Source organism: Salvia hispanica, chromosome 2 (genome assembly GCF_029641045.1).
Source record: "Salvia hispanica isolate PSC_SH4W2 chromosome 2, Shi_PSC_v1, whole genome shotgun sequence".
NCBI lineage: Eukaryota > Viridiplantae > Streptophyta > Magnoliopsida > Lamiales > Lamiaceae > Salvia > Salvia hispanica.
Genome location: NC_142693.1, coordinates 30,829,220 through 30,846,565, shown reverse-complemented (window position 1 = coordinate 30,846,565; position 17,346 = coordinate 30,829,220). Strand labels below are relative to the sequence as shown.

At 40.9% G+C, this 17,346-nt stretch overlaps 2 protein-coding genes and 1 pseudogene across 2 annotated transcripts; all 3 read left to right on the top strand.

The window, feature by feature from the left end:
- Window positions 1-2,380: 2,380 nt before the first annotated feature.
- On the top strand, window positions 2,381-4,747 carry LOC148932147 (G-type lectin S-receptor-like serine/threonine-protein kinase LECRK3; annotated as a pseudogene).
- A 9,566-nt stretch (window positions 4,748-14,313) lies between these two features.
- On the top strand, window positions 14,314-16,508 carry LOC125188369 (G-type lectin S-receptor-like serine/threonine-protein kinase RLK1). The gene has a single exon (XM_089065008.1). It carries the CDS (start codon window positions 15,411-15,413, stop codon window positions 16,506-16,508), a length of 1,098 nt encoding a protein of 365 aa, XP_088921134.1. The 5' UTR covers window positions 14,314-15,410.
- Window positions 14,571-15,407, top strand: LOC148932146 (G-type lectin S-receptor-like serine/threonine-protein kinase LECRK3). Its single transcript, XM_089065009.1, has 2 exons — window positions 14,571-14,997; window positions 15,055-15,407. The coding sequence occupies exons 1-2, from the start codon at window positions 14,571-14,573 to the stop codon at window positions 15,405-15,407; spliced, it is 780 nt and encodes a 259-aa protein (XP_088921135.1).
- Window positions 16,509-17,346: the final 838 nt, after the last annotated feature.

Below are 17,346 nucleotides of genomic sequence, written 5' to 3'. Positions count from 1 at the left end.
TGATATATACTTACATGTTTGTGTTAAAATGACAACCACTCTTAAAATGACACCGTGACACCACTTATACAATAATATTATAAACGATACACAGCAATATTACAAACACTACACAACAATCTATAAATTGCTGTATAGTGTGTTGGATATTGATGGACAAGAAATATTGTTGGATAAAGACCAGCAAATTGCTGACCGTCTTTTTTCAGATTTTTTTTTTGCCACGGGACAGCTTATTATTCGTCCGCGTGTACAAATAATTGGCTAAAAATAGTAGTATGGTGTTATTTTAAGGGGGGTGGCACCCTAACATGCCCCTCTACTTACATATAAAAGTATTCAGTATAAAGTGATGCGAGTTGGTGCGTACTTTTAATAAATTAAATTTTGAACTTCGAATTGTTATGAATTTTATCGAAGATTCTTTTGAGATTTTTAATTTTCAATTTCGCTGATAGAATTTTTAAAAGTAATCGAATATCCAAATTCAAAAATTAAAGAGAATGAATTTTTTAAGAGTTATAATTCATACATAAATTAAATTATAATCAAAATAGAGAGAGAGTTGTGGACTAAGCATTCAGTAATTCACAGCTCTAATCATTTCAAATTGGAATCCCGTAGCTTGACTTCGAAATCAAAGTCTACGTAACGAGTGAATATTAGAAAATTGATAACAAGAACTTAACATGACCCAACTATACGCCATTTTTTTTCTAAATTCATGTCCTACAAATAAAACGCGTGAACTACGGCCTATACTTACAATAGAGAGAGTAGATCCCGTAAATAAAGCATGTAATTAATTAAATATAGTAATGAGTAATCAATACGAAAAATATTCACTAGTCCATACATAGGGTAGTATTATGACGTAGTATGACCAATTAATATTTTTTTGACAAGTGAAAATAGAGGAATACCTAAAATAATCTCACCTAATAGGACATTCATTATTTTTGAAAAAAGACCAAGTATATTTTTGGACTTTGTATATATACATAATACTCCATATAACGTATATAAGTTAATTATAATAAGGTGATCTAAAAATTAATTTGATTATATATAATTCATGTTCACATAGCAAAATACTATAAAGTTAAAATACAGTAGATTACTTCCACAAAAGTAGCAATTACATTCAAAATTATAAATAATTATAATTATCACAAAAGGTTTAATCTTATCAAAGTTACTGAATAGATATACAACTTATTGTAATGACTACAAAAATAATCACGAAAACAATTCTTTAATAATATAGACTTTATTATGATGCTACATCATGATTAATATCACGGGGATGTAATCAATTGCTAACTAATTATCAATTTGGATTGAGACCAATTTTCAACCATTAGATTAGAAGATCTTGTGGTTAATATGATGACAAGTATAATATATTTTAAATTTAAATAAATTATTAATTAAATTATAAGGGTATTAATGTCAAATCCTATATGTAGTAATTATAACTAACTACTTTCTCTCTCCTCAAAATCATCTCAAATCTTTAAATTTACGTAACTCTCTCAATTTAAATTATTTTTTCGCAAAAAATATATCAAATTAAAGATAATTTAATAAGGATTCCAACGAGATCTCAATTGCATATGTTCCGACGATGTTCGGGTGATGAAATTTGATAAATTATATTTCAATTTTCGTACATGTTGATAAGTAGCTATTTTCAACAAATGCAACAAAAAATCTCAATATATTGTAGGCAAAATCTCAATATTATGCATGTCCAATCTCAATAAAAATGTGTTGATATTCTAATGTCATATTGTTGATATTTGTAATACACAATGTTGATATAAAAAAACACTCACGAAAATTATCATATGATAACATAATGACGATATTACCCTTTTGTTGATATTTTGTCTACTATTTATTGAGATTTTGTGAGCTTTAATCTCATCCACTCATTTTAAAATCCAAGGGTGGAGATTTAGTCTTGATTTTGGATTAAGGTGCTAAAAGCATTAGAATAGGACCCTAATATCATATACTAAAAATTAATAAAATTAAGTCGATATCAATGAATTGCATTAAGATATAATTTACTAAATAAAATCAAAAAGAAATAGAATGTTTTATTTCAACAAAAGTAATGAGCAAAACTAATAGCGATTTAATTACGAAAACAACTTTTATTCATAAAAATACATCTATACGTTATATACTGGTATATGTGTATATGAACTTGGAAGCATATATAATTGTGTCAATGATGTCATAATACCATCTTGGTATGTCTTGACTAGACTAAACCAATACCTACTGTTCACAGATAAATAAAAGTACTGGTTAATATAGGATGGTCAAGTTCATGCAATATCCTCTATAAAGTGATAAGAGCATCATCAAACCCATACTCAAACAAACAACAATGTCCATCGTCACAATCTTGTTTCTCCTTCTCATTTCCACAGCAGCAGAAGCTCAAAGAAGATCATCCAACATCACCTTAGGCTCTAACCTCACACTCACCTCCAACTCCACATGGCCTTCCCCCTCCGGCGTCTACGCCTTCGGATTCTTCCCCCAACAAGTCAACAGCTACGCTGTTGGCATCTTTCTTCCCGACAAAACCGTCGTCTGGACAGCGAATAGGGACACCAATCCAACCATCCCCAATGACACCGTCTCCCTTCTACTATCCCCCGAGGGCCGGCTAGTCCTCCGCCGGAGACAAGGCCAAGACATAAACGTCATCAGCCTATCCGCAACCATCGCCTTGGCATCAATGCATGACAACGGCAACTTTGTTCTCTATGATTCCGATTCAAGAATCATCTGGCAAAGCTTCGACAACCCGACCAGCACCCTTCTCCCCGGCCAGCGCATCTCTAATGGGCAAGAGATCTTCTCCAGCGCCTCCGAGACCGACTACGGAAGAGGGATTTTCAGGCTGAAGATGCAGACCGATGGATTCCTCGTGCAGTATCCTATCAACACACCGGACATAGATCCATACGCTTACTATGTTCAAAAGCCAGACGGAGCAGTTAACGTCTCTCTCCACCTCGACAGCGACGGCCGCCTTTATCAGCTCAATGGTAGCTTGCCTCTGCGGAATATAACCAATGGTCGACTCCCTACGGAAGGATACATCAATTTCATGAGGCTCGACGTCGGAGGAATCTTCCGCATCTACTCTCTGTCTCTTGGTGATCTCAACTTGACCAGGAGATGGTCCTATACGGAGGACGAGTGTGTTCCTAAAGGTGTCTGCGGAATCAACGCCTTCTGCATTCTGTTTGATAATAAGCCGGATTGTCAGTGTCTTCCCGGTTTCTTCTTCGCTCAGTCCGGAAACCACAAAGCCGGCTGTTCGAGAAACTTCTCGGCGCAGGGCTGTTCCAAAACAGACAATAGACTGAAGTATGATATGAGAACAGTCAAAAACACCGTTTGGGAGGATAGCACTTATGAGATCTTACAAATGATGACGAGTGAAGAAGAATGCAGCAAAGCATGCCTTGATGACTGCAACTGTGAAGCAGCCTTCTTCAAAGATAACAGCTGCCAAAAGCAGAAGCTTCCGTTAAGATTCGGGAGAAGGTCTCTACAAGACTCAAACATGGCTCTCATTCGCTTTGGCACAAACATGCTACCCGACATTGGAGGCGATTCCGACCGTAAAGGAATCATCAAGAAAGAGCAGCGTATGGACATCCTCGTCATCGGAATTGGCTCATGTCTATAGGCATCTTGGCATTGTCAATTTCTGTGATCTTTGTTCGCCAGAAACGGAAGAAATACTACAAGATCGGTAAGGAAAATGGAGATAACTTTGTCGAGGGCCTTTCACTGCAAGTGTTCACATTTGAGCATCTGTCCGAAGCAACAAACGGCTTCAAGGAAGAGCTGGGGAGAGGAGCATCTGGCACAGTTTTCAAAGGTGTTATGCAGCAGAAAATGGTGGCAGTTAAGAGGTTGGAGAAAGAATTCACAAAAGGAGAGATGGAGTTCCAGACAGAGTTGAAGACGATTGGGAAGATGTATCACCGGAACCTAGTCCGGCTCCTAGGTTACTGCTTTAATGGAGACAACAAGCTGTTGGTGTTTGAGTACATGAGCAACGGATCCCTGGCGGACATACTTTTCAATCAAGAGAAACGGCCGAGCTAGGAGGAAAGGATTGAGATCGCTCGAGATATATCGAGGGGGATATTGTATCTGCACCATGAGTGTGAGACGCAGATCATTCACTGTGATATAAAGCCTCAGAACATACTCATGGATGACAAATGGTGCGCTAAGATACCGGACTTTGGGCTGGCGAAGCTCCTAAAGCAAGATCAGACTAATACGTATACTGAGATAAGAGGGACTAAGGGCTATGTAGCGCCAGAGTGGTACCAAAAGCAGGCGATCACGGTGAAAGCAGATGTTTATAGCTTCGGAGTGATGCTGCTGGAGATCATATGTTGTAGGAAGTGTGTTGATTGGAGCAAGAGTGAGGATGAGGCCATTCTCGAGGATTGGGTTTACGACTGTTATTCATCGAGGATGATTGGAAATCTCGTGGGGGGTGAAATGGTGGAGGAGAAGAAAGTGGAGAGGATGGTGAAGATAGGGATATGGTGCGTGCAATATGATCCGTCGCTGCGTCCAACTATGAAGAACGTTCTGCTAATGTTGGAGGGAACTGTCGAGATTCCGATACCTCCAAGTCCTACTTCTTTCTTGAGTTCTATCTAGTTTCAAGCGTACACGGTATGCAAACTAATAACCCAGTTGGTTTTGATACGAATTTGAATAATTTGTTTGAGTGTGTTATGAGTGAAATGAGTTTGAATAAGTTGTTAGAGTGTGTTAAGGAGGCTGCGGCTTTCATTTCCTGCCATTAGTCTGTCAATGTTTTGTTCTTTTTTCCCAATAGGGATCTTCAAACTTTTTGGTGAGTGGAATGAGCTTTGATTCGTATTGTAATTTTAAAGCGAATAACGTTGTTGGATGTCTTGTGCGTGAAATAAGCTAGCGTAATAATTTTATTACCGAGATTATAGATATACGGAAAAAGAACATATATGATCCACAAGCCTACACGAGTTGTCTTTCTCAACCGATGTGAGAATTAGAGTTTGTAACAAAGACCACCATGGATTTGTCAAGAACGAACAAAGACCACCATGGATTTCCCAACCCTAAACAAAATGAGGATATACACTAGGCCAAGCCGTAGTGGAAACTACCATTGTGAAACACAACGCCGTTGGAAATTCCGTCATCAGCCCCTCAGGAGTTGAAATTAGACGTTACAAGACACAAGATTTTTAAGTTTTTTAAAAAATAGAAAATTAGATTTTAATCTTTTTAGTCGAATTTAGATTTTTGGATTTTTTATAATTAGTAAAATAAAAATATAAAAGGGTATTTCAGGTTAGGGTGGATATGATTATTATATTTCTAGTTTTATGATTAGAATTAATCTTTACTTCATAAAAATAGATTAATTTAAGTTTTCCTCTATTAATTACACTCTTTCCCAACAAAACCAGATTCATTACATAACAAAAAATTTCAAATTATCAAAGAAGTACTAAATGAAACAGAAATTATGAATTAGAGAACTTAGTAAAACAGATTTGCATATAGTAGATATACAAATTGAGAATACGCTATTATCTTTCACAAAATGTATGAACAAGCAAATCATTTTTTTTTAAATAAAGCTTTTATTGGCAGGTGTGTGTTCATATAAAACCATGCTCCATGTCAAGCCGTTCAAAATTTCTGTGGAAATTTGTTAAAGACCAAGTCAAATTTGTGGAATGTAGTGTAGTCAGTTTGACTAACATAAAAAAAGTCCATTCAAATAGACCCTAAGTTTGTCGCAGGACCCAACTAAATACGTGTGTCATTTTTTTCAAATTCCTTTACTACTGAAAAAACGCGTAAAGCAAGCAAATTCCTTTAGTACGGATAAAAAATCAGTTTTTAATTACTACTATTTTTTAATAATTTTATCCTTATTTTTCACCTATAAATAAGTCTTTCCCCATTTTTACTTAGGGTTTAAGAATTTCAATTATTTCAATTACAGAATTTTTTTAATCATGTACTCCCTCCGTCCGCGAATAGGAGTTCCGGTTGAGTTGGGTGCGAGTTTTAAGAAAAGTTTGAGTGTAATAATTTAAGTGTGTGATAGTGGAATGTGGGACCCATTTATATTATTATTTGTTTTACTCTTTGGAATAATGAAATCTAACATTAAGAGAGAGAGTGAGAAATTGCAGTCAAAGTGGATTAAAATTAATTGCAGCTTCTAAATTAAGGGAAAAGTGGGGTCATTTTTATACTCCCAAGATAAAATGTCTAACCGGGACTCCTAATGGCGGACGGATGAAAATGGCAACCGGGACTCCTATTCGCGGACGGAGGGAGTAATTTCTTTTCTTTGTAGAATGTAGAGTCATCAACCCTATTTAAATATCAATTACTACTAAACTATTTATAAATAAATAATGTTTAAAAGGGAGTCAAGTCAATGCAATATCCTCGTTAAAGAGACAAGTAAGAGAAGGCAACAAAGCAATACACAGAAATGTCCACCCTCACAATCTTATTTCTCCTCCTCGTTTCTACAGCAGCAGAAGCCCAAACAAGATCATCCAACATCACCGTAGGCTCTTCCCTCACACTGTTAGGAACTCCTTCCCTTAACGAAGAACAACCAGTCGTTCTACGTACGAACACACGATCTGGCGCCCCAATCTTCGGGGTCGGCGGCAACTCTCACGGCTGGCGCGGAAGTCTCTTCCGTCGGCAGCGATATTAGGGTAAAAGTGTGTTTGTTACGAACTCCTTCCCTTAACGAAGATCAATCTGCAACACGAACGAAATACAACAATCCGGCGCCCTCAACAATGGGGGTCGGCGGCTGAAAGAAACGAACTAGCGCGGAGATTCTCCTCCGTCGACAGTGATTAGATTTTCAAGAGTATTACGCAAGTTTGTTGGTGAAATAATTCTTCATTGATCTCTCCCTAAAATAATTACATTCTTCCCTATTTATAATACTAAACCTTAACTTACTAAACAAGAAAATAATATATGGAAAGATATAGGGAATCAATAGATAACTAACTAATTGGGAAAACCTAAGATTTGGGGATCGTAACAACTCCCCCACGGTTGAAATTCACCTTGTCCTCAAGGTGGGAACCACGAAGCAACGATGACAATTGAAAGCAACAACTTCGGCGAGGCTTCTCCTCCTGGATCGAACGAAGACCAAATAGGCAAATGTCTCCCATCATCTCCTTCAAATTTCTGAGCATTAGTGAAGAGAACGGGTTTTGATGGCATGTTTAGCCAGAGGCTACAAGTCTCTCTGGCAAACAAACACTTGATAAATCCCTCATGTGGCAACTCCTTATCATCTGACAGCATATTCATAGCATTCCAGAAAACATTGTCAATGTGCAGTTTCTCATTCTCATCACGTAGATCCATTTCTGCCAATTGCTTAGCAAGAAATTCACAATTTTGTATGCTAAAACTAACACATATATCAGGATCGAATGCACACAATGGGATCAGTTTGTTCATCTTAAATATATCACTAACTGCACCACCTTTACCCACAACTAATCCTGTCGGTCCTTTGGCATTTTCTGTCCATCCGATTTGAACAATACTCTCATGCCACACAACATCTTTTTCTCTGCCTGCTAGCTCCCTAGAAATATCTGATACCGCACATGTGAGTGCACAGACCATGACTGACGGATACGATACTTCGTGAAGGCAATTCACAACTTCATCCATCAAACCATGCTCATCACCATTGAGTAGATTTGTTTCCTTCATGACCGCAGGCGATTTCTCTTCTTCTACGGTTTTCCTCTCTCTCGCAACGCCATCTTCCAACTGAAAGAAACTAGAAATGAACATAATGAAAAGACAATAGCTGTGTTGCTCAATTCAGAGAGCTCTGGTTTGTTTCTTTGATAATATATATGCCCAAATATTTCTACAATTCATAGCCTTTATATAGCTAATCGAAGGAATGTGAATACATGCTTTCCTAATCCTAAAAGCATCTGCAACTGACTAAATCCAAATCAGGTAAAGGACAAAAGATCATCCATTGTTGACTCCTCCAGCTTCTGCCACGTCCCTATAGCTAAGGGTGTGGTCCTTCATCACAGCTGGAGTAGCATCCTTAGGGGAGACAACAATCTCACAATTGTGATTGTCTCCAACACGCCCCCGCAATGCGAGTGCAGATTGCGAAACAACACCGAGCTTGCTCCACAATTTAACGAAGGATTGCTTGCTAAGCGGCTTGGTAAGAATATCTGCTACTTGGTTTGAAGAAGGAACATGCCGTAGTTCAATTTCTTTTGCCAAAACTTTGTCGCGGACAAAATGCACATCAATTTCAATGTGTTTTGTTCTAGCGTGTAAGACGGGATTAGATGCTAGAGCAATAGCACTCAAATTATCGACCCACAAAACTGAACTTCCCTCCTTCTTAACTTTCAACTTAGCAAGCAGCGAATTCAACCAAGTAATCTCTGAAGCCGTATGCGCTAGACTTCTATATTCAGCTTCAGTATTTGATCTAGCCACAACTGACTGTTTCTTTTCTTGGCACACCATGATATGAGATTGTTACCATAATAAGTGCAGTACCCGCTTGTGGATCTTCTATCATCCAAATCTGCAGCCCAATCAGAGTCGGAGAAAGCCATTATTCTTCCATTTGAAGCTTGAATGTGTATGCCATAATCAATAGTCCCAGAAAGATACCTCAAAATCCTTTTTACTGCCCTCCAATGTGTATCAAGAGGAAAAGCCATGTATTGGCTCACTTTGTTGACTGTGAAATTGATGTCAGGCCTGGTTATAGCTGCATATTGTAATGCTCCAACAGTGCTCCTATAGAGCTTTGGATCAGATAATGGCTCACCAGTTGTCTTGCTTAACTCACAGTTAGACACCATAGGTGTAGGGCATCCATTAGCTCCAACCATGTTAACTTTCTTTAATAGATCTTTTATGTAAGTGCTTTGACAAAGATGAAGGCCCTTCTCTGTTTTTATAACTTCTACACCAAGGAAAAGACTTACCTCCCCAAGATCTTTTAAAGAAAAGTGAGCATTGAGTTGAGAGATGACAGCCTTGATAGAGGTTGGAGAATTTCTAGTAACCAACATGTCGTCAACATAAATGAGTAGATAAATGACTTCATCCCCTTTGTGCCTGAAAAATAGAGAAGCATCTGCTCTTGATTGAGAAAATCCAAGAGAAATAAGCACTGTATGCACAGTGAAAAACCATGCCCGTGAGGCTTGCTTCAAACCATAAATTGCCTTGTTAAGTTTGCAAACCATGTGTGGACCTCCTTGTTCAAAACCTGGTGGTTGTCTCATATATATATCTTGCTCAAGGGTGCCATTAAGAAAGGCATTGTTCACATCCAAGTGAAGGACTGACCAGCCTCTGGAGACAGCAAGACTGAGAATTAATCTGACTGTGGTGGGCTTAACAACCGGGCTAAATGTCTCATTGAAGTCAAATCCAGGCTGTTGTGAGAAGCCTTGAGCCACCAATCTGGCTTTATGCCTAGCTATAGAACCATCAATGCGAAGTTTGAGCTTAAATATCCAAGTACACCCAATCAGATTCTTCCCCGGAGGAAGAGTGGTGAGAATCCAAGTACGATTTCTTAGAAGAGCTAAGAATTCAGATAACATGGCTGCCTTCCAAATAGGTATAAGGATGGCTTCAAGGGCAGATTTTGGAACGAGATAAGGAGACATGGCGAGAGAGAAAGCCTTAGGCTTAAATATCCCAGCCTTGGATCTTGTGATCATGGTATGTGAGGGGAGTAAGGGAGGCTGTGAGGGCACAGGGTGATTGTCAGAAGTATGAGGATCCAAAAAATGATCAGTTGATGATGATGAGTCAGAGGATGATAAAGAGTGATCAGGAGCATTTGTGGGTGGTGAACATAAAGCATGAGTGTGAGGTGGTGTTGTTATTGGTGGTTGTGAGTTGGAGTGTGCAGCTGCATTGTGGGAAATGGTGTTGACAGGTGAAGCAAAGTCATGTGAGATAGCAGGAGAAGGAATGATAGGTATGTGATGAGGAGCATTAGGACTGACATATGGAAGAGGAACTGAGGCAGAAACAGAGGATTGAAAAGGAAAAACATTTTCATCAAACACAATATCTCTTGTAACAATAATTTTACCCCCAGGAAGAAGAGCTTTGTAGCCTTTGTGAGCTTGGCTATATCCAAGAAAAGTGGCTCTATCGGATCTGTAAAGGAGTTTATGCTTGTTATAGGGACGAATGAATGGATAGCAAAGGCATCCAAAGACCTTAAGAGTAGTGTAATCTGGTTTTGCTTTGTGTAATTTTTCAAATGGGGAGATATGATGGAGAGTTTTGGTTGGCAGAAGATTAATTAGGTGTGTGGCTGTAACAAAAGCATCATCCCAAAACTTGTGAGGGAGAGAAGCTTGAGACAGAAGTGAAAGACCAGTTTCAACTATGTGCCTATGTTTTCGTTCTGCCAAACCATTTTGTTGGGGGGTGTGTGGACATGAAACTCTATGCATGATACCAGATTCTTTGAGAAAGGATGTTAAGGCCTGGAATTCCCCTCCCCAGTCGGAGGACTGAAGTATCTTGATTTTGGATGAAAACAAGTTTTCAATCATGACTTTGAATTGTTGAAAAATAGATAAGACATCACTTTTGTGTTTCAACAGAAAAATCCAAGTAAATCGACTGAAATGATCAACAAATGAAACATAATAGAGGAATCCATTTCTTGACACAATTGGGGAAGGACCCCAAAGGTCACTATGTATGAGCTCAAAAGGAGAATTGTGCACAGATTGAGAAAGGGAGTAAGGAAGTCTATGCGCCTTTGAGACACAACAAGAATGGCATAAAGAAGTAGATTTCATTGATTTGTATGGGACATTACATCTGTTTAGAGCAGCTTTGACAACATCAAAGGTGGGATGTCCTAGCCTTCTATGCCATATATCAAGATCTAAACTAGAACATGAGTTAGGAATGCTGCTAGAACAAGAAAAAACAGTAGGAGTGACATTTGCAGAGAACACAGTAGGTGCACTTGCTGCTTGATTGTAGACAGTAGGGGGTGACGAGTTGGAGCTATGGCTTCTCTTGATTGAAGGATGATGAACAATGAACTGATAAAGGCCGTTGTCAAGTGTTCCCTTGAGAACGATTTCCTTGGATAGACGATCCTTAACAAAACAAAGAGTCGGGTGAAATTCAAAAAATACATCATTGTCTTTTGCAAATTGTGAGACACTTAAGAGGTTTTTGGTGATGTTTGGTACATGAAGAAGGTTTTTAAGAAGAAGCTTTCTAGTGGTGGAAGAAGAAACAGAATCAAGATGAGTTTCACCAATATTAGCAATTTTAACACCAACACCGTTACCAAGGACTAGTTGCTTACCCCCTGTGTATTAGGCACTGATGTTGAGATTACTTAGATCATTGGAGACATGGTTCGTGGCTCCTGAGTCAGGGTACCAGCAGCTGGAACCACTTCCATCATAACTGTACTCTGAGGCGCTGCCCAGTGACTGAGGAATAGGAGCTAAGTTGGCTCTTGCTTGCACCATGTGTGCCGAAGGATTAGAATATGGCTGCTGGAATTGCTGGTTGGAGTAGGACTGTTGTGGAGGTCCTCGTGAAGTTTGCCCTTGAGCAGGAGCAAAACTTTGTTTAAAACGATACCAACACTTGTTTGCACTATGCCCAGGCTTTTCACACAGTTGGCAGATGATCTTGCCTCTACCAAAACCTCTTCCTGAGCCTCTTCCCCCTCTAAAGCTCTTGAAATTTCCTCTTCCACCATTGTTAGGAAATGATGGATCTTTCTTCTGACTGGATTGCTGCACCAGATTCAGAGTTGGTTGAGAACCTTCAGTGCTTCCTCCTGGATTTCTAGTGCTCTCCATTCTTGCCTCAAAACTGTGCAACAAAGCACAAACATCTGGGACCGTCCATGGTTCCGTTCTTGAAGAGATAGAGCACACGACTGGATCATAGTCTTGCTCCAGACCTCCAAGAATGTGCAAGATCTGTTCTGCAACAGGGATTTTGCATCCAGTGGATACCAGAAGATCGAAGTAAGACTTCATCTTGTTAAGATATTCACTCATAGGAAGTGAATCCTTTTTCAAGTTGTGGATCTGCTGCTTATATTGCAGCATCTTTGCTGTAGAGCGGCTTGCAAAATTGACTTCGAGAGTCTTCCAGATATCACGGGCTGTTTTCAGTCCTACAACCAGAACAAGTGTGCTCTCTGAGAGTGAAGAGAGAAGCCATCCAACTAGTCTTTGATCTTGCCTTCGCCAAGTCAGAAAGGCTGGATTCGGAACGATGGTACCTTCAACAGGTCCAACAATGGTTCGAGGTGGAGGATCCTCCCCTTCTTCGAGATATGACTCTAGGCCATAACCCCATACAGCCGCTTCAACTTGCTGCTGCCACATTAGGAAATTTGTTGCAGTCAACTTGACGGACAATGGTGGAATTTGTGACAGAGATGGAAAGGCAGATTGTGGTGGTGAAGAAAAATTTGTAGCATTTGAATCAGTAGATTCTGCCATTTTCAAAGGTTTAAAAGAAATAAACGATGGTCAGAGCCAGGATTAATCTCCTGCTCTGATACCATGAAAGAAACTAGAAATGAACATAATGAAAAGACAATAGCTGTGTTGCTCAATTCAGAGAGCTCTGGTTTGTTTCTTTGATAATATATATGCCCAAATATTTCTACAATTCATAGCCTTTATATAGCTAATCGAAGGAATGTGAATACATGCTTTCCTAATCCTAAAAGCATCTGCAACTGACTAAATCCAAATCAGGTAAAGGACAAAAGATCATCCATTGTTGACTCCTCCAGCTTCTGCCACGTCCCTATAGCTAAGGGTGTGGTCCTTCATCACAGCTGGAGTAGCATCCTTAGGGGAGACAACAATCTCACAATTGTGATTGTCTCCAACACCAACAAAGTCTCTTTCTTTCTACTAAAATTGGGGATGCAAGACAGAGAGAACACGGCTGGTGGGGATGGCAAATTATCTAACAATTCGTCCTCATCCTTGTTCAACGAACTCGGGACAACAACTTGTGGATGTGGATTAGCGGCCACTAATGGAGCTGTCACGAGCGGTGGTTGTAAGGGCCGGTAAGCCCCTGATGAGGCGTAGGGCAGCAGCTCTAAAGATGATGCCGGACTTGACTGCTGTGGGTCGTCTGATTGCCTCGGCGGCGGCGGTGCAGCCGCAGCAGGCAGTTGCGCTGCCGAGCGGCGGTGACTTGGTGGTGGCTGCGGTGGTATAGACCGCGAGGGTTTGTATTCGTGCCGCCATTGGTAATACTCGACATGGGGATTTCGTGGGGGCACGTCCGACGAATAGGGCGGGTGCCTAAAACTCGAGGTCGTGTATTGCCTCGGCTGTTCGTATGAAGAATCCAAGTCGGTGTAGGGCGTCTGTCGATATAGTGGTGGGTCCCAGCAGGTAGGGCGCCGTGGTTGATCATAAGACGAGTATCTTCGGGCTGCACGGTGCGGCAGGGGATCCCAATAAGAGGGTTGGCGCGCATGGGGCTGCGAGTATAGCGGCTTTGGATGGCGTGGTGGCTGAAGCTTCCCAAGTCTCCGGGCGTTCGCGTCCATACGCGACTCCAATTTGTCGAAGCGTTCCATAATCCGATCGAACATGTGGGATGGAATGATTTCATCGTCAGAATCCATGGATGGAGGATGAGCACGAGATAAAAGCACCAGTTTGTTAGGAACTCCTTCCCTTAACGAAGAACAACCAGTCGTTCTACGTACGAACACACGATCCGGCACCCCAATCTTCGGGGTCGGCGGCAACTCTCACGGCTGGCGCGGAAGTCTCTTCCGTCGGCAGGGATATTAGGGTAAAAGTGTGTTTGTTACGAACTCCTTCCCTTAACGAAGATCAATCTGCAACACGAACGAAATACAACAATCCGGCGCCCTCAACAATGGGGGTCGGCGGCTGAAAGAAACGAACTAGCGCGGAGATTCTCCTCCGTCGGCAGTGATTAGATTTTCAAGAGTATTACGCAAGTTTGTTGGTGAAATAATTCTTCATTGATCTCTCCCTAAAATAATTACATTCTTCCCTATTTATAATACTAAACCTTAACTTACTAAACAAGAAAATAATATATGGAAAGATATAGGGAATCAATAGATAACTAACTAATTGGGAAAACCTAAGATTTGGGGATCGTAACACACACCCACCTCCAACTCCACCTGGTTTTCCCCCTCCGGTGTGTTCGCCTTCGGATTCTTCCCCCATCATGTCAACAGCTACGCTGTCGGCATCTTTCTTCCCGACAAAACCGTAGTCTGGACAGCAAATAGGGACACCAATCCAACTGTCCCTGACGATGTCGTCTCCCTGCTACTATCCCCCGAGGGCCGGCTAATCCTCCGCCGTAGGCAAGGCCCAGATGTAGAGGTCATCAGCCCCTCCACAACCATCGCGTCGGCATCAATGCTCGACAACGGCAACTTTGTTCTCTACGATTCAAATTCAAGAATCATCTGGCAGAGCTTCGACCACCCGACCAACACCCTCCTCCCCAGCCAGCGACTAACATCGGGGAAAGAGCTCTTCTCCAGTGCCTCCGAGACCGACTACGGGAGAGGGATTTTCAAGCTGACGATGCAGGGCGATGGAAACCTTGTGCAGTATCCCGTCGACTCACCGAGCTCAGCGCCTTACGCTTACTATAACACACAAACAAGCGGAGCAGGTGGTAATGTCTCTCTAGAACTTGACAGTGATGGCCGCCTTTATCTGGTCAACGGTAGTTTGCCTCTGAAGAATATATCCAGTGGTGGATTCCCTACGCAGGGGCCGATCAATCTCATGAGGCTTGATGTCGGAGGAATTTTCCGCATCTACTCTCTGTCTCTCGGTAATCTTGCCATGACCAGGTGATGGTCATCCACGCTCAACGAGTGTGATCCCAAAGGTTTCTGTGGAGACAACTCCTTCTGCATTCTTATGGATAATAAGCCGGAATGTCAGTGTCTTCCCGGTTTCGTCTACATTCAGCCCGGCAACAACACAGCTGGATGTTCTAGATACTTCCAAGCGCAGGGCTGCCCCCAAATTGATGGTAGATTGAAATACGATATGAGAAAGGTTGAAAACACCGAATGGGAGGATAACTCTTATGGAAATTTGAATATGATGATGAGTGAAGAAGAGTGCAGCAAAGCATGCCTCAATGACTGCAACTGCGAAGCAGCCTTCTTTAAAGACAGCCAATGCAAGAAGCAGAGGATTCCGTTAAGATTCGGTAGAAGGTCTACGGAAAACTAAAACATGGTTTTCGTTCGTGTCAGTACAACCATGCTACCTAACTTGGGAGGCGATTCCGACAATAAAGGAATCAGCAAGAAAGAGAGGCATATAGACCTCCTCATCACTGGCATTGTGCTTATGTCTATAGGCGTCTTGGCCTTATCAATTTCTGTGATCTTCCATCACAAGAAACAGAAGAACTACAACAGGATCAATAAGGACGATGGAGCTAACTTTGTCGAGGGCATTTCACTTCAAGCATTCACATTCGAGCATCTGTCCGAAGCAACAAAGGGCTTCAAGGAAGAGGTGGGGAGAGGAGCATCCGGCACAGTGTTCAAAGGGGTTCTGCAGCATGGCCAGAAAATGGTGGCAGTGAAGAGACTGGAGAAAGAAGTCACACAAGGAGAGAGAGAGTTCCAGACAGAGCTGAAGACGATTGGGAAGATGTATCACCGAAACCTAGTTCGGCTCCTTGGTTACTGTCTCGATGGAGCCCACAAACTGTTGGTGTTTGAGTACATGAGCAACGGCTCCCTTGCTGACATACTTTTCAATCAACAGAAACGGTTGAGCTGGGAGGAACGGATGGAGATCGCTCGAGATATATCGAGAGGGATACTATATCTGCACCAAGAGTGTGAGGCACAGATCGTTCACTGTGATATAAAGCCACAGAACATACTTATGGACGAGAAGCGGTGCGCTAAGATATCTGATTTCGGGCTGGCAAAGCTCCTGAAACAAGATCAGACTAATACGTATAGTGGAATAAGAGGGACTAAAGGCTATGTTGCACCGGAGTGGTACCTGAAGCAGGCGATCACAGTGAAAGCAGATGTGTATAGCTTCGGTGTGATGCTGCTGGAGATCATATGCTGCAGGAAGTGCGTTGATTGGAGCAGGAATGAGGATGAGGCGATTCTTGAGGAATGGGTTTACGACTGTTATTTATCGAGGAAGATTGGGAGTTTGGTTGGGGATGAGATGGTGGAGGAGAGGAAAGTGGAGAGGATGGCGAAGATAGGGATTTGGTGTGTGCAATATGATCCTTCGCTACGTCCAACTATGAGGGAACTGTCGAGATTCCGATACCTCCAAGTCCTTCTTCTTTCTTAAGTTCAATCTAGCTTAACTTACTTCGATTTTGCTATAATGCAATTTGTTTCCTTTTTCTTTCTAATTGATAGGCTAGTTTTCGTCACTCGGAATTGATCACTATTTGCACTATATGTTGAATATTTGCATGAAAAAAGATGTTATTTGGCAGGGAATGGAGCATTAAGTTGGAAAGGCATGGAGAGGAAAACATGCAAGAAAGAGGGTAAAATGACAAGGAATGGAAGAAAGTGAAGGAAGAAGGCAAAGAAGACCCAAACTGGCCAAGCTGATGGACTGCTAAGTTTGAACCTGACGGGAAAATGACTAAAGCCACTTCCACACATTTGTCAAGGACAATTCTCACTTTCTACACACGCCTATATCAGCCATTGGAGAGTAAAAAAAAGAGGGAAAATATCTTTTATTGGATATATGTATTAAAAAGATTTGGACACTTTATCATTTTTAGCTTTAGTTTAGTTTTAGTTATTTCTCTCTCTAGGAAACTTTTCTCTCTTCCTTAAGAAGAGAGATTTCAACTTCAAGGCTGCCAAGATCTTTAATTCACCATGGGTTGAAGTAGTAGTAATTTAGTAGTAGTGTTTGCTTTCTCTAGTTAGCTTGTTCTTAACTTTATAGTACTTTTGCTCCTTTCTAAATCTTAGTTGTTGTTGTTGTTGGACTTGTTTTAAAGGCTCATTTCAAGTAGTAATTGCTCTTAGTGTTTATGTATTGAATGTGTTTTGAAGTTTAGTTCTTGTTTGATTTCCGGTTTACTTGTTGTTTAGTTCTAGTGTTGGTTATGTTCTTGTTTAGTTAAAACCTTTTTCAAGCTTTTAAAATCAGTTTCTCTTCA

Coding starts and splice junctions, on each gene's coding strand:
- LOC148932146 (XM_089065009.1), top strand. CDS start 14,571: ATGCTCGACAACGGCAACTTTGTTCTCTACGATTCAAATTCAAGAATC. Junction 14,998..15,054: donor CATCTACTCTCTGTCTCTCG/GTAATCTTGCCA, acceptor GTGATCCCAAAG/GTTTCTGTGGAGACAACTCC.
- LOC125188369 (XM_089065008.1), top strand. CDS start 15,411: ATGGTTTTCGTTCGTGTCAGTACAACCATGCTACCTAACTTGGGAGGC.